The sequence below is a fragment of the Sturnira hondurensis genome, unplaced genomic scaffold (genome assembly GCF_014824575.4).
Source record: "Sturnira hondurensis isolate 20B ecotype Veracruz unplaced genomic scaffold, ASM1482457v3 Scaffold0021354, whole genome shotgun sequence".
In the NCBI taxonomy this organism is placed as follows: domain Eukaryota; kingdom Metazoa; phylum Chordata; class Mammalia; order Chiroptera; family Phyllostomidae; genus Sturnira; species Sturnira hondurensis.
Genome location: NW_028093985.1, coordinates 35,234,692 through 35,259,964, shown reverse-complemented (window position 1 = coordinate 35,259,964; position 25,273 = coordinate 35,234,692). Strand labels below are relative to the sequence as shown.

The window sequence follows — 25,273 nt, the reverse complement described above, 5'->3', positions numbered from 1 at the left end:
TTTTCTGTGTTTTTCTAATTCTTGATGTATATATTTAGATAGCTGATCTGGCTTTGTTTTCTGATATGCGTATCTAAGATTAGAAATTCTGCTCTCATTAGATATTAGCTAAGTCCCACTAATATTGACATGTAGTATTTTTGTTAACATTCAGATAAAATTTTATGATTTCTGTTGTGGTTTACTTTTGACCCATGGATTATTTTTAAATGTATTTTGATTTCCAAACATGTAGAGGCTTATCTAGTTATCTTTTTGTTTTTTGTTTTCAGACTAATACCTACGCGGTCAGAGAACATAATCTGTATTATTCAAATCTTTTGATTTGTATTGACTTTGCTCTGTTGAGACTTTCTCTATTCCAAAAAAATATGGAGTAATTTTGCTGATGTCTGATTTTGTTAATCTTCCATGTGTACTTGAAAAAAATATATATTTTGAAGTTGTATTGGATACCATAATCTATATATATATATATCAGGTCAAGTTCATTAATCATGTTCAAACCATTTATATTTATACTGATTTATGGATGTGTCTGCTGGGTGTATATAAGATGTTTAGGGAAATGGTAGAGTGAGCTAAAGAGTACAGAGGATCCAGACCTTGAAAACATCAACATTTAATGTCAAGGATTTTAGGTGTGGGACGCCACAGGGAAAACATTTCACATATCAAAGAAGCCATCTCTTCTCTGATTTAATTAGCAGTCCTACCCACTTTACTCTGCTTTATTCCTTTCATTCATTCATTCACTCATTCACAATGAATGGGCCTGAAATTTTCTACTTGTTTACATGTCTGTTGTCTGTCTCCTGGACTAGACTGCAAACTCTCCAGGAGGACCAGGACCGTGTGTGACCGTATAGTTCATACTATATCCCTAGTGCCTAGCACCAAATATTTGTGGCATAAGTTAATTAGTGCATTTCTTGAAATGTATATGTAATAATTGGGCTAGAAAATATAAGTAATGAGACTCGTAACCAATTTAAAATATTTTCTTAGAACAAACTTAAGAAGAACAATGCAAAATTTGGAACAATTTGAAACAAAATGGAAAAATTGAAATGAATTTACTCTTAACATTAGTGACTTTGGGTTCATTTCTGCATGAGATATGGGTGGTGAATGGAGAAATAAATGTTTATTGCATTTGCCATTAGTAGCATTGCAGTGAAAAAATTAAAAAGCACTGATTTGAAGGGTTATGAGAGAAACAGGCAGAGGAGACTGAAAGAATAATTTAACAGGTTTGGTAAATATAAAAGCTACATGGAGTGGTTGACATCAAGGAAATAGAGTATCTGGAGAAGACAATAAGTCAACTTTGTCAGTTGCCAAAGAGAGAGTCTCAGGGGTATCATTGGAATTTAGTAACAAGGCCACTATGTACCTGAATAGTTGAAATAGAATTGTTGGAAAATGGTGTGAGAAGAAACCAGCTGTCAGAGGGTATGAATTGTGTTGCAGTGGTGCTTATTAGGGAGTTGCCCCAAGTAATTACTATTAAACTTCAATGGCCTGTCCTGTTGGGTGGGAGTGAAGAAGCAGGAAATAACTCTTAGCTCTATCTGCGGCAGGAAATAGAGATTGCCTGAGAATCAGAGAAGGGCTGGGAGACTATTTTTGAACTGGGTTCTTAGGATATGACTAGGATTGGGAGCCCGAAGTAGATAGGGTAGGATCAAGTGTTTGGCTTTATAAGTGTGAATGAAACCTGACAAGCCTATGTGAGGCCAGCATGGTGGCCTTGCAAACTCAGAGACCTAAAGTTGTCACACAGGGTGGTCTAGAAACTTTTTAACAAAAAGCAGCTCATGGCAGGAAGTCATGTCCTGGGCTGGTATCCTTCATGACAAAGGTCAATCCTGACCTTAACTAAGCTGGTCTTACTGCCTTATTTGCATCTGTGATAACACACCTATGGAATGTCAGGATAACTTCCCTTTTCCAGACCCTTCAGGGCACAATCTCCTACCAGAACAGGAGCCCACAGAGCCCCTCATTGTTGTCATTAACTGTTCTATACCCACCTAGGAGCCCACACTTGAAGAAGTGTGTCTATTCATTTTCTTTTTATCCAATCCCAGAGATTTCTCTGCTTTGCTTTCTCCCACCTCCCTAATCTATCACCAATGAATTTCATATAACCCCCTTAGGCCTCCTCCCTTCATTCTGTTGTATAAAATAAGGTGCAAAACTGCCATTCTCTGGAGCATTTTCTCAATTCGTTGAGATTTTGCTTCTGGGTTAATTGTCGTCAGTTTGGCTCAAATAAACTGAAATATTTTTACATGCCTGGATGTTTCTTATGTTGGCATAAGGCTTTTTATGTTTCATTCACTTGATTGCTTTTTTGTTGTTGTTCTGCCTTAATAATCAGTGAATTCCCAGTCCGTTTAGGTTGTGGAAAAGGAACCTGAGCAAGATGGGGGTAGGGGGTGATTGGCTACAGCGACATTCAGTGGGAGTCCAAAGGGAAAGGAAACGTCAAGGGACCACCTTGGAAGTAGTCACTGGTAGCTCGGGGGAAAAGTCCAGAATCTGTGTTTGGGTAAGACATGCCATTTTCCAGGGGTCCGGTCTAGGAGGCCTAGACTTTACAGGGGGTCAGTGTTGAGTGTGCCTGGAAGACAGAAGCAGCGGTTGCAGCCCCCATGTCTTTGAGTAGCAGATACAGTGGAGTTCCAAACCCCCCTCCCTGCGCCCGCCCCCACCCCCACCCCCCGACACTTCCAGGCCTCCAGCTCAGACGGAATTTAAGTGGAGGGTGAGGGGGCGGGGAAAGCCACAGTGCACGGAGAGTGCACATTTGCCACGACCAGAGTTCCCCAGCGTGATTTCGTCTTTTCCACCTATGTGAATGACAGGTTTTTTCCTTCCCCTCGGACAGGTCCAGCCAGATTATAACTTCTGACTCACTTCCAAGGAACTGCCTCCCAGGCCCGAGCTATACCTGGGCAGCTGCGGGGGCGGGGTGGGGGCGGGGCAAAGCTGTGTGTCAGCGTATCCGAGGGGTGGGAACCTCGCAGCCTTGCAACTTCCGCCAGGCGGAGCATGGGAGGCAGTGGGCGTGGCTACAGGACAAGTCTCCTTTCCCTCCCAACACCCAGGAAAGGTCGCCTACCGAGTGGGTCCGCTCGGGGGCTGAAGAAGATGAAAAAGCCTGCACCCCTTACAGGCTAGTAGGGTGCGGAGGTGAGGGGAGGGGCCGCGGGCTCGGGTTGGGCTTAGGGGCGGGGTGGCCTTGCTACCGGCCCGGCAGCGGGTTCCTTACTGTGAAGGGAAGATCCACACAACTTTCTGATGTTCTAAGTTTCACCTAGACTAGGAAACCCATTTTTAAAAGAAACCTCTGAGCGATAAAGCAAATAGCCCAGAGTCTTAAATGGCTTACAGGTTCTGCGTGAACTTCATCCAGGCACAAAATGCTCAAGGTTTTGGTTTTCTTTTTTGGCTTCTTGTAAAAAAGGTAATTTGGATAAAAATAACTTGGGCTGGCAACTGTGAACTAGTTTTCGGTATTATATTAGTTAGGACCCCTCCAGTTTTTCATGGCAGTAAACTTTAAAAATGGAGAATCTTTAAAATATGATATTTTAACACTTTAAATAGTGTGTTGGTTATGAATGGAGGTAAGCAACTCTATTTTATATCTCATTTAAATCCGAAAGTAGATGAGCCAGAGTAAAATAATGTCTTACTTCCTTATGAAGCAAAGTAAATGTTACACTCATGTCCAGCTGTATGGAACTTGAGTATAAGCCATTTTTATATTGTTGAACCATTTACTACTCATGGTATTTTTTATTCATTTAAAAAATACTGGTCCGCTGATAAATCTTGCCTTTAAATAAGCTTCACTCCACCCACAAACATCCCTTTCCAGGTCCTGCCCATTTCTTTGCTGCCTATTATTTAAACAACAAAACTTCATTAAAGGACTTGCCACCAAGTCTCTATTTCCACCTTTCCTATTTCATCCTCCACCCATTCCTCTGGGCTTTCTGTCTTCATCACCCCCTTGTCCCTTATGAAATCCAGTATCTGTGGAGTTTTCACCTTAGCTCCCTCCACGTTATTCCTTCTTCAGTTAGCTTCCAGGTCACCTCTTCTCACTCGTCACTCCTGTGTCTGCAGACTTATCCTCTTCCCAACCATTAAATGTTAAGAGTACCACAAGGCTCAGTTCTTGGCCATACTCTCTTTCTAGCCATACTTTATCCCAAGGCAGTTTCTGTCTAAGCTATATTCCATGGCTGTGAATAACATCTATAAGGTTATAACTTCCAAATTTTTATCTCTATCTTTACTTCTGCCGACTTCCAGATGTGTTCATCCAGGTGTTTACTCATGAACTCCATTTGGAAATCTAATAGACGTTTAAATTTAATACAGTGAAACCTTGGTTCTGGAACATCTCAGTTCTCAAACAGTCTGGTTCTCGACCAGGTTGTTCACAGAAAAAATGGTCAAACACAATTGCTGATATCACACCCACCCAGTTGACCCCTCCACTCTCCCCTCAGTTACCTTCCTTATCTCAGTAAATGTTAATGCCATTCAACTAGGCTGAAACTCTAGGAATCATCCTTGACGCATCCTGATGCTCAGACCCTACATCCGAGCATCTAGCAATTTTTTGTGTCTACCTTGAAAAAATATCTCAAATCTAAACACATCTCACTATCTCTCTCATGCAAACCACAGTCTCTTACCTAGATGACTGTGAATTCTCTGATTTGCTCTTCTTGCTTCTGCCCTTGCTCCTCTAGTCTTTCTATAAAGAGCAATGACTTTTCTCAAATACAGTTAGAGCTTTGACTTCCCTTCAGAACCTTTTGATGGCCATTTATTGCGGTCATAAAAACCACACTCTTACAATGGCTTCAAAGCCCTATGTGATCTAATCCCTGGTGACTATGATCTTATCTCCTACCTTCTTTATTGCTTATTTCAGTGAAGGGATGAAGATCCTGCTGCTGTTGCCTTCGCCTGCAGTGGACCTCGGCTAGGCCATCACAGGCTGTGCTCCTTCGCTTCCCTCACTTCCCTGTTCAGATGTTTTATCTGCCATAGTCCTGTTTTAACTTTTTTTGCTACTGATCCACAGGTATGTTGCTGTCAGATACTAGTATTCCATGAAGCTTATGCACCTCTAGACATTGTTGGTTGCTAGGACTCTAATATCGAAGTGCACAACAGATGCTTTCTCTTGAGCCTCATTTTGTTAAGATAGAGTTTGCTCTTAAATTCTGTGCTTTTATAAAATGTTCTTCCTGTTTGGGAGTTTGCCCTTTGGTGCCAGTTCTCATTTTTAAATTTAGAAAGTGAAAGAAAAATGTTCTCCAGTCTACAAAAAAAACTATGCAGTATTTTTTTGGCAATGCCATTGCTTCCATAGGAAGCAGTGGTCTCTGATTTGGAGACTTTCTGAATGATACCGGTAACAGGTAGTTTAAGTGGAAAGAAAAAAATGAAGTAGAAAGTATTATACAAGTTTTCTAGGTGTAGTGACTAAGCAGTTTTGAGAATATCAAGATTTTACAGCAAAATTTAGTTCTCTTTTTAAAATATATGGGAATGGAAGTGAAAAAGAACATTTTTATCTTTGGGAAAAGCCACTGGGGGGTAGAGAACTGTTTAATTTATAATGCTTATTTCTTATTTTAATCCCAAGGAATTTGTTCTGCAATGTTATCATTAGTATATGTATTACCTTACCCTGTTCTAGAGGAAAAAAATTTTTAATTTCAGAATTGGGATGTGTGAATAAATATGTGCAATAGAATACTAAATAAAATTTTAAAATAAGTGGATGTGGGATATGTATCAAATAGAAGAGAATAGGGGTTAAAAGGGAAGCCAGGAGTGCATTAGAATGAAAACACGTGTCAGAAGCTTCAGTATGTGTGAGCTAGACAGCACTCAGCAACGTGGGGCTTCCTGGTGGGTGAATCCAGAGATGGCTTCACAGATAAAAAAGCCAGTGCCCAGGCAAGGTTCGTTTGTGTGTTTTTGCTTTTTTACCTGGTAGAAGCAGTGTGTGTGTGTGTGTGTGTGTGTGTGCGCGCTTGTTTTCAAGTAATTACGTGTTTACTTGCTCAACAGTTTGTTTAGATGGAGATGATACTGCTCCATGGTGCTTGTAAATAAGTAGAATATTGGAAGATCCCTGTTTGGTTTAGAGAGAGCAAGCCCAGATTCTTTGAAAATTTTCCTATAGATAGGAAGTAGGAGGTCAACAAGAGTTAAACCTGGAAATGGGCTCCAGCCATCTGGAATGTGCGGATATGGCACATAAGGAATATGCTGTCTGGGCATCACATCAGCTGACCTCTATTTAAAAGCACATAACCTACACAACAGTTTTCTTATTTACTAAAGGAATAATTTTTTTCAGATTGCATTATCATTGTAGAAAAAGGATGTATATAGATACACATATAGATTATATGTACATTTACACACCTACCAAACACCAATAACCAATGTTACCTTTTTGGTGTACCTCTTTCCAATCTGTTTTCTCTAGTTTGTTTTACAAAGCTGAAATCATACTGTATTTGTTATATTATACTTTACTGTTTTCACTTATTATGGAAGCATTTCTCATATTAAAATTATTCATAACACTCAAACATTTTAACAATTTAATAGGATTCACCATATAAAAATATGACATAATTTATGTTGTTGCCATTCCCCAGTTTTTGGACATTCTGATTGTTTACTGTCAGTAGAGTTTTGGCTAACCCAAGTATGATACTACGTACAAGATCTCTAGTAAGAAAATATAGTCATGTAGCTCATACTTCAAAATTGTGGTAAAAGGTCTTCATAGATCCTGTGACAGGAGAAAGCTGAGCAAATTGGAGCATCTGAAAAAAAAAGGCTTCTGTCCAGGGAGCTGGAGGAACAAAGCAGAGAGAGGAAAGAGGTGACTTGGAGCTGAGGAGTCAGGTACAGGGCAGCACTGGTCACGTTAAGAAGTGTTTATTCTCAGAGCAGTCCAGGGCCATTGGTGGGTTGTAAATATGAGTAACGTGATCAGATGTGTTTAAAAAGATCCATGTGGCTGCCGAAGGAAGAATGAGTTAGACTGACCACAGTGGACAGAAGATACCAATTAGGAAGCAGTGCAGTGGACTAGGGGAGAGATGTTGACCTAGGCTGAAAATGTGGAGAGGGAAAGCAGAGCAATTTGAGATGTACTTTGGAGGTTGAATACACAGAACTTGGTGATAGTTGGAATTGAAAGTGTAGGAGAGGAAGGGGAAAGTGTCAGCCACGCCTCAGGTTTCTGGCTAGCATAACCGGGCAGGTGATGATGTTATTTGTAGTAATGTTATTTCAGTATAAGATCAGGATGGATTCAAATTCTACCTTTTCCTGAAAGTATTAATTACCCTAGTTGGGATTTTAAAAATATTTTCAGTGTGATGAAGTGAAAGAAAAATCCCCATGTTCCTTGTCTGGCTGACACAGGTCTGTCCTGTTGTACCCTGGCACTGCCATGTGGTCATCCTGAGGTAGGCAGAGTTTTTCTGGAAAGAATCAGGAAGTAAATATTGTTAGCTTTATGGGCCATATGGTTTCTATCATAATCCCTCAACTGTACCTCTGTAGCAGGAAATTAACTGCAGAGAGTACATAAATAAATGGGCATGGCTGTCTTCCAGTACAGCCTTATTTACAAAAACAGGTGGGCCCTGGCTGGAGCAATTTGGTTAGAGCATTGTCCCAATTAGCGAAGGTTGCAACTTTCATCCCTTGTCAGGGCACATACAAGAGTCAGTCAATGAATGCATGAAGTCGAACAAGTCTTTCCCTTTTTTTTTCCTCTCTCTCTCCCCACCAACCCAAATCAATCAATAAAAAAAATTTTTTTTAATAGGTGGTAGGCCATGTTTTGCTGCTGACCTGTGCTGTAGCTCCTTGTCCTGAGTTCGGATGCTGTACCAATCACAGTTTAGTTGCAGGGAACAGAATCTACTCTAGCTAGTTTAAGCAGAAAGGTATGCATTAGAGGGTATTACAAGATTTATAGTCTCATCAGGAAGGTTGAAGAGCTAGACTCTAGGTTGAGTCTTTAGGCGTCTAAAGACACCTCCTCATACCACCTAGCAGCATGGGTCTAGTGTTTCTGGGGCTTTTGCCATGACCAGGAAACCTGCCACATCAGGGAGCTGCCAGCTCCTGAGTCATGCCAACTCTGCTGGAGTCTGAACCAGCAATATAGGTGCCTCATGATCTGCCTGCCTTCATATTTAACTCAGAGATGTACGTATATCTGATTGATAGAATTTAAATGATATCTTGAACCCTAGCTTCAAGGGAATCTAGGAAATACAGCTCTTAGTACTTGTAGTGCAGGGAGTTCAGGAAGGCACACTAAAAGGAAGTCGGAATAAATTTTGGATGAGCAAATCTGCAGTACCTGCGGCAGAATACTTCTTTGTCTACTTCACATCATACCTGCCTTCTTTCCACATCTAAATTGCCAGGCAACAATAGTAATAGCAATATGCTCTCTTTCAAGATAATGCAACTATCCCTCATACAAACAAATGTGCACTAACCTTCTTCCCAGAAGGTAAAGTCCAAAGTCCTGTGTGTCACCACGTTACCCAGTGTTCACCAACATTATCACACAGCATAGCACACTCGGGAGTTAAGTGGCAAATTTTCTCTGCCCTCCTAGAGAAAGAGGGAAGTTGACGAGCAACAGAACTGCCCCATGACCAAGAGGATAACAGCTCAGCTCTAAGATGCTCCTGCCCATATTGTTCATTCTTCCTCCCTACTAGCAAATTTCCTCAGTTTCTAGGCAGTATTACTTCTCAGTGAAATCCTCTCTGACTCTACACTCATTTGTAGCTGTTGGCTTGCTTTCCTCTTCTTTCTCAGCTAAGTATTCCCTTCTCAGGCCCTCACTTCCTGTAGACTTTTCAGAACACTGCAGTCTGACGTGACTCCCACCATTCGTGCGGGTGCTAAATGCAGGGGATTGACTATTGCTCCAAGCACTCTCTCCCCTTGGCTCCAGATACCCATTGGCATCTGATTCTCCTCCTGCTCCAGGACCACTCCTCTCCCTCCTTTGTGGGCCCCTTCTCCTCTGGATGCCTTGCGGGCATTAGTTCTGTTCTCCTTTCTTTCTACCTATTCTTAGTTACTCACAAATTTGAACTAGTGCCAAACTTTTATCCTCCATGAAGATGCTCTCCCAAGCATTGGGTCTACCTGTGTAACTGCCTACTGGACAGCTCCTCTTCTAGGTTATAGGATCCCCAACCTCCTTATATCCCCAACTGGATTAATTGGTCACACTCACCTTCACCCCATTCATCTTGGCAAATGCCAACATTACCAAGTTACACAAGGATCAGGCTTGGGAGGCACACTCAATTCTTTCTGGCACCTACTTGCCTTTGTTACCTGCTATACATCTTTGTGTCCATTATCACTTCCTTAGGTCTGGACTCTGCTTTCTCACGCAGGTTATTGCCTCTCCACTGTTTGTTCTCCCAGTGTAAGGCCTTCCAGGCTTCTAGCCTAGTCTCCTTACTGCAGCTGTTTTACCCTGTCTAAACGAGTCAGATCATATCACTTCCTCACTAACACCTACCAGGGGTCCTCTGTCAACAGGATCAGATTCAAAGTCTTGAACATAATAGATTAGAATCCTTATGCTCTCTAATCCTGTTTATCTCTCTTCTCATCTCTTACCACTACCTTCCTCTTGCCTTCGTATTAATACACATGAGCCATATAAACACATACTGTAAAATTATCCTAACAGAATTTGCCCTCTGGTGCCTCATTTTTGCAAATGCTGGTTCTACTGCATGGAAAATGTCCACCTCTCTCAGCCCTACTAATGCTTAGTATTCTGTTCTGCAGGTGTCTTTCCTAGCACCTGTAATGAAGGTGACGCACCTAGTTTTCTGAATGAAGCACCTAGTTTTCTATTTATTCTGGCTTCACAGCCCTTAAACCTACCAGGTCTTGGTACAGAGTAAGTTTTTAACATCAAAATGTATTAACTGACTTCTGGTCAAGGTGGAGGTGTAGGTAGACTCACTTTGCCTCCTTGCGCAACCACAAGAAGAATTACAACTAACCTCAAAACAAATAACACCCAGAACTGCCAGAAAATCAAACTGTATGGAAGTCCAGCAACCAACCAAGGACTTAAAGAAGCCGTGTTTATCCAGATGGGCAGGGAGGAGCGGAGACATGGAGTTGAATGGAGAGACAAGGAGATGTGGAGAGGCAGCAGCAGTGGTGGAACGAGTGGTCCCATATTCACGTGTGGTAGATAAAAATCCAGAGGGATACTTTGGGAACAAGCAATCCCAGGCCAGCCGACGGTTCCAGCACTGGGAAGATAAAACCCCGTAACTTCTGGCTGTAAAATCCAGTGAGGGCTGGGGTGGTGGAAGAAATTGCCAGTTTCTCCGGAGAGTTGGTTTAAAGGGCCCATATGGACTCAGAACACATGCAAACCCTCCCACTCAGGGATTCAGCACCAGGGCAACAGCTGAAAGGATGCCAGTTGCATGTGGGAAGTTGGTGAAATGACTGGAAACAGGCTGAGTGCTGGGCAAACCTCCAGCAGCAAGGCAGTGGCATTATCCCCTCACTGAACCCTCCCCCAACACAGAGCCACAATTCTGAAGTGAGTTGCCCCACCCTGGTGAATACCTAAGGCTCCACCCTGTATAACTTAACAGGTGTGCTAAGACAGGGAGTCAAAACAGCTCTACCTAATACACCGAAAACAACACAAGGAGGCTGCCAAATTGAGGAGACACAAAGAAATATGGCTCAAGTGAAAACAGAACAAAACCCCAGAAAAAGAACTAAGCAAAACGGTGATTAGCCAGCCTATCAGATGCAGAGTTCAAAATACTGATGATCAGGATGCTCAGAGAACTTGTTGAGTATGGCAACAACATAAAGGACGAAATGAAGGTCACACTAAGTGAAATAAAGAATCCGCAGCAAAGGGAAGAAGGCTGAGATTCAAATCAATGATTTGAAACATAAGAAAGAAAGAAACATTCAGTCAGAACAGAAGGAAGAAGTAAGAATGGAAAAAAACGAGGATAGTATAAGAAGACTCTGGGGCATCTCCAAAAGTACCAACATCTAAATCTTAGGGATGTCCCAAGAAGAGGAAGAGCAAGAAATTGAAAACTGATTTGAAAAAATAATGAAAGAAAACTTCCCTAATTTGGCAAAGGAAATAAACATATAAGTCCAAGAAGCACAGAGAATCCTAAAGAAGTTGGACCCAAAGACGGCCACACCAAGACACATCATAATTAAAATGCCAAAGGTTAAAGATAAGGAAAGAATCTTAAAAGCAGAAAGAGAAAAGCAGAGAGTTACCTGCAAAGGAGTTCCCATAAGACTATCAGCTGATATCTCAAAAGAAACGTTGCAGGCAAGAAGGGATTGGCAAGAAGTATTCAAAGTGATGAAAAGCAAAGACCTACAACCTAGATTACTCTGTTCAGCATAGCTATCATTTAGAATCAAAGAGCAGATAAAGTGCTTCTCAGATAAAGGAGTTAATTATCATTAAGCCATTACATGAAATTTTAAAGGGACTTGTTTAAGAAAAAGAAGATTGAAACTATTAGCATTAAAATGACACCATGCTCACAACTATTAACAACTGAATCTAAACAGAAAAAAACAAACTAAGCAAATAAACAGAATAGGAACAGAATTATAGATATAGGGATCATTTGGAGTGTTATCAGCTGGGAGGAGAAAAGGGGAAAATGGAAAAGGTGCAAGGATTGAGAAGCATAATCGGTAGGTACAAAATAGCCTGGAGGGGTGGGATGTTAAGAATAGTATAGGAATGGAGAAGCCAAAGAACTTACTTGCACAAGCCATGGACATGAACTGGGGTGAGGATATTGCCGAAGGGAAGGGGGTTACTGGGCAGAGGGGGACATAAGGGAGGAAATTGGGACAATTCTAATAGCATAATCAACAAAATTACTGAAAAAATAGTGAAAAAGTTGACAGGAAATTATTGATTATACATGTATTTCCCAGAAGATGGTGCTGTTTAGATAGGAAAGAACTTAAAGGCTGAAGGAGTCATGTACAGTACTAGATTTCTTAATTGTGTTAAATTTCAGAGGCAGTGATTTAAACACAAAGCTTTTTCTGTGGTAAACACATGGGCAAGTTTAAAAATTATATATGTGCATGTATTTTATTATCTAATTATTTTTAATATATTTTAGTGATTATGCTGTTTCAGTTGTCCCCCTTTCCCCCCTCACTCCCCTCCACCCTGCACACCCCCTGCCACCCACATTTCCCCCTTTAGTTCATGTCCATGGGTTGTAATTTATAAGTTCTTTAGCTTCTACATTTCCCATACTATTCTTACCCTCCCCCTATTTTCTACCTACAATCTATGCTACTTATTCTCTGTACCTTTCTCCCCTCTCTCCCCCTCCTACTTCCCTGTTGATAACCCTCCATGTGATCTCCATTTCTGTGGTTCTGTTCCTGTTCTAGTTGTTTGCTTAGTTTGCTTTTGTTTTTGTTTAAGATGTGGTTGTTAATAATTGTGAGTTTGTTGTCATTTTACTGTTCATATTTTTTATCTTCTTTTTCTTAGATAAGTCCCTTTAATGTTTCATACAATAAGGGCTTGGTGGTGATGAACTCCTTGAACTTGATCTTATCTGAGAAGCTCTTTATCTGCCCTTCCATTCTAAATGAAAGCTTTGCTGGATAAAGCAATCTTGGATGGAGGTCCTTGCCTTTCAAGACTTGGAATACTTCTTTCCAGGACCTTCTTTCCTATAAGGTTTCTTTTGAGAAATCAGCTGGCAATCTTATCAAATTATTATCGGTTATTATTTTACCTACTGTTTGGGAGCCTCTCTTCCCAAGTGGTCATAATATTTTAAAAATGCAAACATTAAATCTTAGTTTTAGGGCAACAAACTTTTAAAGAAACCCATGATAGAGTTCTCCAGAGAAACAGGGCTAATAGGTTAGAGAGAGAGAGAGTGGGAGAGATGGAAGGAGGGAGGGAGATTTATTTTAAGAAAGGGCTCCGGTTATGGTGGGGGCTGGCAAGTCAGAAATCCACTTTCTTTTTCTATCTAGACTCACTCTTAATAATTTCATATAGTTTTTAGGTTTTAACTATAATCTATACACAGATAAATGCCAAATATATAATCTTCTGGCTGGACTTCTCTCCCAAACTCCAAACTCTATGTTCTATGCCTACTCAACATCATTAGCAAATCTTGTCATACATTGTACTGTGCACATCCTACTGATTACATCAGGAGGCACATAATGTCTGGTTGTCATCAGTAACCAGACATTTGGATTAGGGTGGTGAATCTGTTATGTCTCTGAATTTTTTGGTTGTATTTATTGGATTTTCTATTTCAAATGCATTTGTTTAGATTATATCAGTTGCTGTTTAAAAGCTATCTCCATAGCTATATCTTTTTTCCTTTCCTTATTCTGTGATATTTTTTCAAGCCTTTCTGCCATATTTAACTGATATGGTTTTGATTTCATATTTGTTTCATGGTGTTTGCTCCTTGATTTGTCTACAGTCTCTTTTCATCTAATTGTGTCATCTCATCATCAGTATTTTAAAAATATTTTTATTTATTGATTTTAGAGAGAAAGGAAGTTGGAGAGAGAGAGAGAGAAACATTGCTTTGTTGTCTCACCTATCTATGCATTCATTGGTTGTTTCTTGTATGTGCCCTGACCAGTGATGTAACCCGCAACCTTGGCATATGGGGCAGTGCTCTAACCAACTGAGCTACCTGGCCAGGACTAATATTTTTGTTTTATTGATAACATTCTCTTTATTGTCTCCTAGATCAGTGTTAATCAAAGTGCTTATCTGTAATATAAGCAGCACACACCCAGTGTAAACCATTCTGGTTTCTTCATTGAAAATATCTTACTATGAAAAAAGTCAGCTGAACTGAACAGCATACTTAAGTGATGTAGTTGATTGACATCCTGGCACAATCTCCTTGTCTTGTAGGCCGGCACCGGAAAGTTCAGAGGCAGGCAGCTTGTCCGTGGACTGCACTTTGAGTAGCGCTGTCCCAGAACATAAGCGTTTGGTGTGTCAGTTTTTCTTCAGCCTCTTGGTGAGTATTTAATAACAGTATAGCTGCTGAAGTTTGGGGGGCATTGCCATAAGTCCTTTTGATCTTTATAGGTACTGTAATTATATACTAAAACCCCTAAATGTGGGTCGTATAATTATTACCATTTTACACATAAAATCAAAGCACAAATACATTTGGTAACTTGTACAAAGTCTCCCAGTTTTTTTAAAGCAAAACCAGGATTTGCATTCAGGCAGTCTGATTCTGGAGCATGTAGTTTTTGTATACTATGTTTCTTCTTTTTATGTCTGTAATATTTTTGCATATTTGCCAAGGTGTTCTTCCCGTTTTAGTCCGGTTTAATGTGGAAGATTCCGTTGGACCCTCTTTTGCCTAGATACAGAGTGCATACATTCCACACCATCATCCTTCATATCTCAGAGCTGTTCTGATCTTCCCTTCAGAATCTGTTTCAGGGCTTCATTTTGATGGGTTATATTTTTCCACATTTCTCTTGACTAAGGGGATGTGATTAGCTCTGTTGGGCTGTGGGCAATAATAATTGGTAGCTGTGGAGGTCTTGGATCTTTGCTGCGGCAAGGGAGGGGGAAGTGGGAGTGTCATTGTACCAAGTTAAAAACAAACCAAAAAAAAAAAGGTTCAATCTTACAGAGAATGATTTGGCCAAATCATTGTTATAACAAATGCACTTGTCCTTTGATACAGAAACTCCATTTGGTAGAATTATTGTATGGATGGACTTGCACACACATGAAATGGCTGTTGCCTGAAGTTATTGCAGCATTATTCATAATAGTAGTAGATTGGAAACAACTCACATATCCAGGAACAGGGGACAGTTGTAGTACCCCCATGTGCTGGAAGATTATGTCGTTGTGAGAAAGAGTGAAGAAGTTCTCTTTGTACTGGTGTGGAAAGCTCTGAGGTCACAGTATTAATGAGAAAAAGCAATCTGTGTATATACTGGTATTTGGCTGTTTGTGTATGTAAGAGAATATAATATTTTCCCAAAAGTATTATATATAAATATATGCAACACATGTATATGTGTGTAGCACATGTACAAACAGTACACACACGTGTGTGCATATGCTGCATATGTGTTGCATATAATACATGTGTGATGCATCTATATTATATATACTGCTGTTTTGAAAAACAGAAAGAATATACTGTATTTATAAAGAAAGAATAGAAGAATATGGAAGAAACATTAAATTGACCAGTGGGAGGCCATGGGGGTAACTAGATGGATAATGGTGAGTGTGACTCTTCAACACAGATGTTTTCAGTGTCATTAGGTATTTCAATCACTACCTTTTCTTTGAAAAGTAAATTAAAAAGTGATACACACATGTTTTCATTCCTGTGAATGTCATCTCATGTGTCTCTCCCCAGTGGCCACCTTCACTCTCCTCCCATTTCACTGAGGGAAGGAGAGGAAACCTAAGTGCTTTAGCCTGGTGCTCACCATGCCTGATAGGCAAGGAGAACTTGGAAGGGAGCTTTCCAGGAATCTTGCTGCGAGCCTCCTCCCCTCGGCCCATTTCCATCAGCACTCCATTCCTTGCTTCTGTTCTAGGAGAGCCCTCTTTATTAATGGAGATCATTGGCTCAGAGAGAGCACGGTGGGTTCTCTCCTTCTTCTACCCTTGAGAACCAACCCCAGTGATGGATCTGGACCATCCTCCATTTAGAGTCACTGGTGATAGGAAAAGCGGGTCTCCAGCACATGGCTTTCCACAGCTTCCCGCCTCGGCTATCTCCTCCCTCTCTCCTTCCAGATTAGAAGGTCATAGTGAAGTTCTTCAGGCATTGTCATTAACTTTTTTCTCTCTGGTCTACTTAGGTTTGGGGTAGGTGGGAGTGCTTGAAAGTTGAATAGCATACCATAGATGTCTGGAGTGTTTTGCTCTTTTTCTAACTGGTATTTTGGAAAAATAAGATAAAGTTGTAATTCTTTTTTAGAAATTCAAAAAATATTGTGATTTGGCTTGACACATCATTTTACCTTAGAAATTTTTGACATTTTTTATGATTATCTTGTATTACTTCAAGTGTACTTCTCTGCAGCAACTCGTGATCAAAACAATTTTGAATTGTTTTGATGTTAAATCACTTTAACAAACCTATCTCGACGAATAAATGAACATCATTTTAATAGGCACAGAAAAGAGATGTCTCTGAGTGGTTTAACAATCACGTCATTATGCAGAGGATGCTTCTTTCTGCAACTTTGCATAGTAAAACCTTTTTTCATAATGCAGTAACAAAGTCAGCAGTTAATCCAAAACAATGAAAAGAGTGCAAGTTCACTTGTTTTTATTATTTGGGATGTATGTGTATATGTGTGTATATGTGTAGCAGTTTAGAGTTATTATGCCTGGAAAGCCTCTTGGTAATTGGCGTACTACACTGTGGAGACAGAACCTGAAGTACAGATACAATAAATGGCAGACAGTAGCAGCGACACCTTCCCCATTCAGGGGCAGTAGCAAACCCTTTCTCTCTATATATATATTAGAAGAAGTTCTCTGTGTTTCTTTTTTATCTTCTCTTCCCATAACAATTTTTCATCATTTTTGCTGAATGGTTTCTTCTAAACCCGAATTATTTTGACATATGGAGCTGTGTTACTTACGTCATTATGAATGTATTTCTGATTTCTTACTAAACTCTGGTCCTTGTCCATGAACAATAAATAAAATACTCTGGAAAATAAACAATGTGGCCCATGTTTGAAAATATGAGGCCTGTATTTATGTATCCTAAATTTTCTTTTGGTAAAAGAATAATACCCTTTATAACTGTTTATTTTGGAGTTATATTAACATTACCAGCATTATCTGAATATTTATTTAAATTAGATTCAAATGGAATACTTTTTTTTCATGGCTGATCAAATTCTTCCACTCTTAGAATTTTTAAAATAGAAAAATGAGTTTAGATAGTGATGATTCTTTGTTGATGTCACTGGGGAAAATCACAAGTCTTTGTTTCTAGATTCCACTTCCAAACCAAGATGTTTATTTTTCCCTAGGTGAATAAATATGTTTTATTCAGTATTCCCAGGATTAGCTGGAGAAAAGTAGGCCTTACTTTTCACAACCCTTATTATAATTTCATTATAATTTCCCCACCAGCCCCATTACAGCAGTAACGGCTGACCTTAGAAAAATAAAAAAGCTCCGAACCAGTGATGTTTGGCGTTTTTAGTCTTTCTGTGCTGAGTCAGTAGGAGCTGCCTGCCAGCCAGCTTTAGGATATTTGTACTCTGTTTTGTGTTTGATATAAAAATAAATTTCATACCTAACATTTGAATATTGTTTCTTTAGATTTTCATATTTCTACTCTATACAATAATTTGATAGTGGAGAAGTTATATTTTAACTCCAAATTGATAGAGTGCTATGGTATCTCTTCACTACAATTCCAAAGTAATTCATTTTAATCTGGAGGTTTATAGTGCTAATATAATGCCATTCAATATTTCCCAATGTCTCCTATTACATTTCCCTGGATGCCTCGGTTTAACTTACCCTGGACTTTCTGTAGTAGCCCTTAGAAGCTCACCAAAGGCAAGTGATTTTGTTTCCCAGTCATCTGTTTGGCATTTCTTTCTTAGGACCTTATATTGTCATGTTTTTGAGCTTTTCAGGCTGAATGCAAGTTTCTATTTTTAATGTTTTGATTAAATTTACAGTGTTCTTCTCTTTGTTATTTCTTCTTTTAGAGTGAAAAGAAATGCCAAGAATTAAAGCTTTCTCTTCCAACTTGGATATTTATCATGGGTGTCGGGAAGTCTAAAATAGACCCTTGCCCTCTTTCTCTCTCTTTGGGTAAAAGCCACAGTGTGGATACAAGTCAAAGACATCATGAGTCAGATTCCAGGAACTCTAAAATCCCCCTGTGTGATGTTGCTGGGCACAGCAGTACAACAGAGATGGCAACAGGAGAGCAGCGGGGGGCTGAGCCAGTGGACGGGGTGCCTGATGAGGAAGCAGAGGAAGAGGTGTTCTTCAAATTTGTGATACTGCATGCAGAAGATGACATAAGCGAAGCTCTCAGAGTCCAGGATCTGCTCCAAAATGGCTTTGGCATCAAACCCGGAATTATTTTTGCTGAGATGCCATGTGGCAGACAGCATTTACAGAATTTAGATGATGCTGTAAATGGGTCTGCATGGACAATCTTATTGTTGACTGAAAACTTTTTAAGAGATACCTGGTGTAAGTTCCAGTTCTATACATCCCTAATGAACTCTGTTAACAGACAGCACAAATACAACTCTGTTATACCCATGCGGCCCCTAAACAATCCCCTGCCCCGGGAAAGGACTCCCTTTGCTCTTCGAACCATCAATGCCCTGGAGGAAGAAAGCCGTGGCTTCCATACACAAGTTGAAAGAATTTTTCAGGAGTCTGTGTATAAGACACAACAAGCGATATGGAAAGAGACAAGAAAAATGGTACAAATGCAATTTATTGCCTGAGATGGTGCACAGAACACATGGCTGGCTCTTTTCCTATAAAACAAATGATTTTTATCCTCACTTCAGAAAGCAGTTTCCAGGAAAACTTTAAATAAAAGAGATCCTGTTCTTATAGGAACCTGTGGAACACAAGGAAGATGAATTCCTGCCAATCAGAGAATTGGGGTACTTTTTGATGTTCAGTAAACTTGAGAATGTCAGAGTTTCAAGAACTTTGCTGTCACAGTTTTCCTAGTTCATAAATATGACAAAGGATATTTTTAGTTCATAGTCCTTGTGTTGCACTTTGAACAAAAAATTATGTTATAGACATTTAAAAAATATAACACTTTTTGCCCTGGCCAGGTGACTCAGTTGGTTGGAGTATTGTCCTATACACCAAAAGGTTGTGGGTTTGTTCCTTAGCCAGGGTACATACCTAGGTTGTGGGTTCGATTCCTGGTTGGGGCATGTACGTGAGACAATGGATCGATGTTTCTCACGTTGAAGTTTCTCTCTCCCCCTTCCTTTCTCTTAAAAAAATTATAAATATATCCTCAGATGAGGCTTTAAAAATATATAAAACACTTCCACTGAATTTCATTCTTAGAAGACACGCATAAGAATGGCCCTGAGAGATCTGATCGCCCTCCCTCTTGAGACTCCCCCTCATGAGTGCTGTGATAAAGCACCCCCGTATTGTCACCCAGAGATCTGCTTAGCCAGGATAGAACATGCAGAGTGTTGAGTGCTGATGAATGTGAAATCAGAAATAGATGTGAGAATGGTGGGGCTTTTTAAAAGAACCCAGACAAATGTGTTTTCTTTTTCTGGAATTTGCACATTTGGAGGCAAGTACCACCAGCAACTAGTAACTCAGTTGTTAGTGTGGTGGTTAGAGTCTCCATGGAGCAGGGTGGAGATGTCCCCTGGAGCCTGAAGCTCCCTGTAGTGGTCATCTCCTGTACCCAGGGCTTTATTGCAGAGCTTCTGAACGGTTTATGATTGTGTGTCCTCGGCCAGATACTCTTTAATCAATTACCTCTCATCTAACCTTTAAAAAATTTCTCTCATGCACAAAGTTCTATCTAAGGAAATATTTCTCAGGTGTTCAGAATAGTCTCTCTCTGTGTGCCTCCCACTTCTCTGTCTGTCTCTCAATATTTGGAGTTGGGATAGAAGTAGGAGATGTGTTTTAACACCTCCTCTTCTAGTGTCCCACACTCTAACAAGCCAGAGAAGCCCCAAACAGACCTGTTCTTTCCCTCACAGCCTTCTGGCCCAGCTGAGATGGGAATCATTGAGTACAGACCAGGATGGAGTGTGGTATGAATCATGCCCTGTTATAATGCAAAAAGAACCTAACGGGACATCAAGAGACCTTGTTCTCGTTCAGTCTTTGCTGCTGAGGATGAATGCAGCCGTTGCAAGCTGCTTACGCTCTTTATCTGTGAAATAAAAGGACTGGATTGATGGGCCTATAAAGGCCTTTGTTCTCTCTGAGAATGTGAACAACTAGGAACCAGAAAAGGGAACAAGCAAAAAAAGTAGAATTTTGTAATGCTGATGTAGAATATAGATTCAGGAGGCATGTCAGTTTACAAGGAAAGGGTTATATGTTTACAGCTTTTCTCATGCTGCCCATTATACTTTTATAGTCACAGAAAAAATGTAATACATGTTTACTCATTTTAAAAAACATTTTCATAAGGACCCTTGAGCAAAGACATTCTGCCTGACTTTTCTTTCCCCTTTTCCCACTTCTCTGAATCTCCTAGTCCTGGGGTCTGCTCACATCGGTCTGCAATCACCTCTTCGTAGCCAGGAACCAAAATGTTCTGTAAGGAACATACCCCCCAGATCATGAAAGTAAGTCTGACTTCCTTCTCTACTAGTAAGTACTTAAAGAGAAGATGGTTTTCATTGCATGGTGACGTTTTCTTAACCTCAAGTCCCCTTTCCATCAAAGTAGCTTACTACCTTTTCTTTTTCAGTTTCAATAGCATTTTTTTTTTGCCATACTGCTTCCTGTATCTCAAATTTCATACACCAACAAAACATCAATCACCCATTCTTTGTGCCTGCCAAACTCAGATCAATTGATGCTAGATGATATTTCTTAAATAAATGTTTTTATTCTTTACCCTTGACCAAACTTGATTATGACTAACCCTGTTGAATATTGTGGAGAAGTATTTTGAAAAGAGGCATTGATCTGTGCTCCTCTGTAGGGCACCAAGCACCATGTCTCTCTCGATGTGGCATTTTTATGATGAAAAATGTTAAGTACCAAATATATATGTTGAACTTCACAGTTGTAACAAGCGATTATCAAAATAGCTAAACTGAGGATGGAAAGAGGTAAAGGTATGGGCTTAGTCACATGTTTGTGTGCACAGACGTATGTTTGCGCACATAAATTTAGATTTACACACACAGCCCATGAGGAAGTTCTGGAGAATTATGCCACATGCTGGAGAGCTTCCATGTTGAGTCCTCTGTGGGCCTGCTGCCCACCCTACAGCTTCACGGGAGAATGTGAGTTCTGCCTTATGCAGGTGGGATACTTTCAGCTGTAAGAAACAGGAAACCAATGCACATGACCTGCACCACAGGGTAAACGCATCATCCACCTTAACACAAGGTCCCCTGACATATGGTGCCTTAGAAAGTTCCTACAGTGTAATGTTATTGCACCTTATGAAGGAATAAAATTTTGATACATGCTACAACATAGATATAACCTTGAAAATATTATGCTAAGTGAAAAAGGCCAGGCACAAAAGGAGAAATATTCTGTGTACCTAAAATAAGCAAGTTCATAGAGACAGAAAGAAGAAGATAGGTGACCAGATGCCGGGGGAGGGAAGGATAGAGAGTCCTGTTTAATGAGTGCCAGGAGTTTCTTTTGAGGGTGATGAAGTTCTGGAAGTGGATAGTGGTGATGGTTGCACAATGTTGTGACTGTCCGTGATGCCACTGAATTGAGTGGTTCAAGTGGCCATTGTTGCACGTATTTTACGAAAATAATTTTAAAGCCCCAGGTTCTTTGCGTACTTTTACTCAGCCACCCTCAGAGTTGCAGTCAGGCTCCTCTCGGTTGTACCCGTCATTCCTTTGTCAGGTGCCATATAGACAGGGCAGCGTCCAGCCTAAGAAGATGACGGGAGGGGTCCACCCAAGTGAGGAAGAATACTTTCATTTCTGCTTTACCGGGAAGTGCTTATACATGGGACAATAATTTGATTGGTTTCATTATTATTTTAAAATTCTCTCCACCTGCACCCTAGTGGATTCCGCCTACTGCCTCCCCTTCCCTCGGCCCCTCCAGCAGCCCTGCTCTGGAGTCAGCCCATCTGGGTTTGAATCCCACCCCATCCTCTATAGAATGTGAGCTTAATCAAGACATTTAGCATTTCTGGGTTTCAGAGTCCTTACCCCCAAATAAAGATAAGAATACTTCCCTGATAGGGTTATTCTGAGGATTATATAATAGGTATGAAGCACACAAATAGTGCTTGACGCATAGCTACTATACCAGTTCTATGCTAGTAGAACTATTACTGTTGCCTGCCCATATGTAATCTGCACCATGGGGTGGGAGAGAGGGCAAATGTGAGTTTATAACTACCCATACCCCACCTCTTGGAACCGGTACAACTTGTAGAAAATAGGTTTTAAACAGAAGACATGAGGCCTTGTTTCCATGTGCAGAACAGCTCCCATCCAGTCACTGAAAACTAAGAGGAGCCCCCTGAATAGCAAGAGATGTGCAAGCTGTTAGTAGGTGTGAGCGTGGAGGGAACAGCAGCCGGGAGGATGCAAGCATGGCCCCAGGACTGGGACAAGTCACAGAAGTGGGCCCATAGACTATAAGCAGGAAGGTGCAGTCCAGGAATGCCAGCTCTGAGGCCAGTTCAGGAGAATGGCCCAGGTATGCACACTTCAGCTGTCTTGCTCTTCATACTCAGAAGCAGCAGATCAATGTAGCATGCATTTCAGTTAGAGGCAGAGGGCTCATTTAACTCAGCCTGTTTCTGGGGCTGAGCAACTTCTAGATAAGTTTGCGTTGTTTAGGAGCACAGGTTAGATGAGGTGTAATTAGACTGTTCCCTCCTAGGGTGGGCAGAGGGGGTAGTTAGAGAAGCTTTCACCCCTTGGCTCCTTCCTGTCTGGGTGAACTGGATTTCTACCCTGAATTCAAGGTTGCTTGCTGGACTTAATCCTTTCCAGTGCGAGTCATGGCTGTTTTCCATTTCATTCCCTTGTCCTGCCCCTTTGCAGATCCTAGGACATTAGTTGGGCCTTGGAGTGGACCCAAAACCTGCTGTAAGAGCCAGGCCTCAATGCGTAGGGAGTGACAGCCAGCTACAGAAGCAGGTCCTTGGGTTCTCACATTGACTGCAGCTCATTCTTAAACTCCAAGCCTGGTTGCTGACTGTGAACAGTGTCCAAAGCCTGAAAAGCCCAGTCACTTCAGCTACAAGTAGTAAATACTAAATTGACATGTAAACAACAATATCTGGCAGAGCCATCTCCCTGCTCAGCAGAGGTTGCTGAGGTCAAGGGGATTTTCACAGAGTCATGGGGAAATCTGACTAGTCACCCAGGTTGCTGAGGATTTAGGGTGGCCCAGTATAAACATCCAATTCAGAATTGCTTCAGTCCATATGCCACACTTCACTGTCAAGTCAGGCTGTTACCTACCTCAGGTAAAGCCTCTTGACCCATGCATGACTGGGGTGGGGCTGGCCAAGGCTGAGAAGCTGTTGCCACAGCTGCATCTCCGGCAAGGTGAGGTGCAGTGTATTTGCCTTGGGCAGTCACCCCTGTGCCTTTCCTCCTCATTGCCAGGTCTTAATGTCACCTGCTGGGCAAGTATGTGACTGTGCTCTCTGTACTTGTAGGAGAGTCTGAAGGACAAGGAGGAAGTTTCAGAAAGCTGTCAAGCACCTGATGAGATGAAACCATAGCATGTGAAAATTGAGGACCCTAAGCCAATGACTAAAAGGAAAGAATTAGTACAAGAGGACCAGTGTTGTTGTCCATGAACCTGATGTTTCTTATGAGATTCCAAGTAGAAAAAAAATGTACTAGATTTGGAACATTTAGTAGCTGAATATGAATAATATTCTTATATAAATTTTTATTTTAAGTCATATTTGGCAATCCACATTGTCAACACATTAAGTTTGAAATGGAGTAAATATAACATTTGAAAGTGTCATTAATTAATAACTCAGAGCATGAACATTATTTGATTAAAAGCTCACCAAGTTAACCTGTGTGTGTGTGTGTGTGTGTGTGTGTGTGTGTTGGGGAGGCGTTGCTCTCTCCCCTCCTCCACCAGTGCGCTGCCTTTCACAACTGTTTACTCCAACATCTGTGCTGGTTCACACCTTCCTCCCTTTCTGGCTTCAGCAAGAATTGTTCTGGGGAAAAATAACTCCTTTATTTAGTACAGCACTCCTCCTATTCCCTTCAAATAGAGATAGTTCTGAGTCATTTTACTCTGAGGTGAATAAATAGGAATGCTTTTTATAGCAAATAACAGGAACCTGCATTTAAGCAGTTTCATAATCTAATTAGGTATGTTCCTTTCAGCCACCTACTCAAACAACAGGTTAAAAAACAAGGAAATCTGTACGAACTAGCTCCTCCCAGGGGATTTCCATGGATACATTGGACAGAACATGTAACCAGCTTTACAGATAGATCTCGTAAGTATATTTATAAATAAAAACATTATACACGAATATAAAATTATATTGTGGTGACAGTTGCACAGTTCAGCAAATATATAAAAACTATTGTACACTTTAAATGGGTAAATTTATGGCATGTAAAATATATCTCAATAAAGAATAAACAAACAAAAACTCCACGAACTGCAACAAGAAAATGCTATTGTGATTTGGAACATAATTTGACAATAGCTAGTAATGTTGAAAGTGGGCATATTTACAAACTTAGCAATTCCTCCTCTGGATTTGTACCCTAGAGAAATTCTCCCACAAGTACCCAAAGAAGCAATTGTGAGGAGGATGTCTATTGCAACATTCTTTGTAAGTGAGGAAAAACTGGAAAAAATCTAAATGTGCCCCAGTAGGAGAATACAGAAATACATTGTTAGGCACATATGATTGAACACTATAGAGCATTTAAAATAACTAACAAATCTGCATATATCAACATGGGTAAATCTCCAAAAACAAAACTGGGGAGAGTGGAACAAGTTGTAGCGTAATATGAATAATTTATATAAAGTTTTGAAACATGTAAGACAGCATATATTGTTAATGGACACTTACATAAGTGATAGTATATTATTTTCTGTATGTTTGAAATAATTCATAGTCATTTTCTAAGCACACATAGTCATGTTACATGCTATAGAATTTTAAGCCCTGGCTGGTGTGGCTCAGTGGATTGAGTGTGGGCCTGAAAATCAAAGGGCTGCCTGTTCGATTCCCAGACTAGGGCACATGCCTGGGTTGCAGGCCATGTCCTCAGTAGCGGGCACTTGATAGGCAACCACACATTGATGTTTCCCTCTCTCCTTCCCTTCCCCTCTCTAAAAATAAATAAATAACATCTTTTTAAAAATTAAGTACAGATGTGATGATTTGAGGAATGAAAA

At 40.5% G+C, this 25,273-nt stretch overlaps 1 protein-coding gene across 3 annotated transcripts; it reads left to right on the top strand.

The window, feature by feature from the left end:
• Positions 1 to 3,072: 3,072 nt before the first annotated feature.
• Positions 3,073 to 18,993, top strand: TICAM2 (TIR domain containing adaptor molecule 2). 3 transcript variants are annotated; one of them, XM_037032425.1, is made up of 3 exons: positions 4,982 to 5,116; positions 14,072 to 14,180; positions 17,896 to 18,993. In XM_037032425.1, exon 3 carries the CDS (start codon positions 17,950 to 17,952, stop codon positions 18,652 to 18,654), a length of 705 nt encoding a protein of 234 aa, XP_036888320.1. In that variant the 5' UTR covers positions 4,982 to 5,116; positions 14,072 to 14,180; positions 17,896 to 17,949; the 3' UTR covers positions 18,655 to 18,993. The 3 variants fall into 3 exon arrangements, with proteins under 3 accessions (XP_036888319.1, XP_036888321.1, XP_036888320.1); XM_037032424.1 differs by lacking the exons at positions 4,982 to 5,116; positions 14,072 to 14,180 and adding an exon at positions 3,073 to 3,184; XM_037032426.1 differs by lacking the exon at positions 14,072 to 14,180 and having other exon boundaries at positions 4,967 to 5,116.
• Positions 18,994 to 25,273: the final 6,280 nt, after the last annotated feature.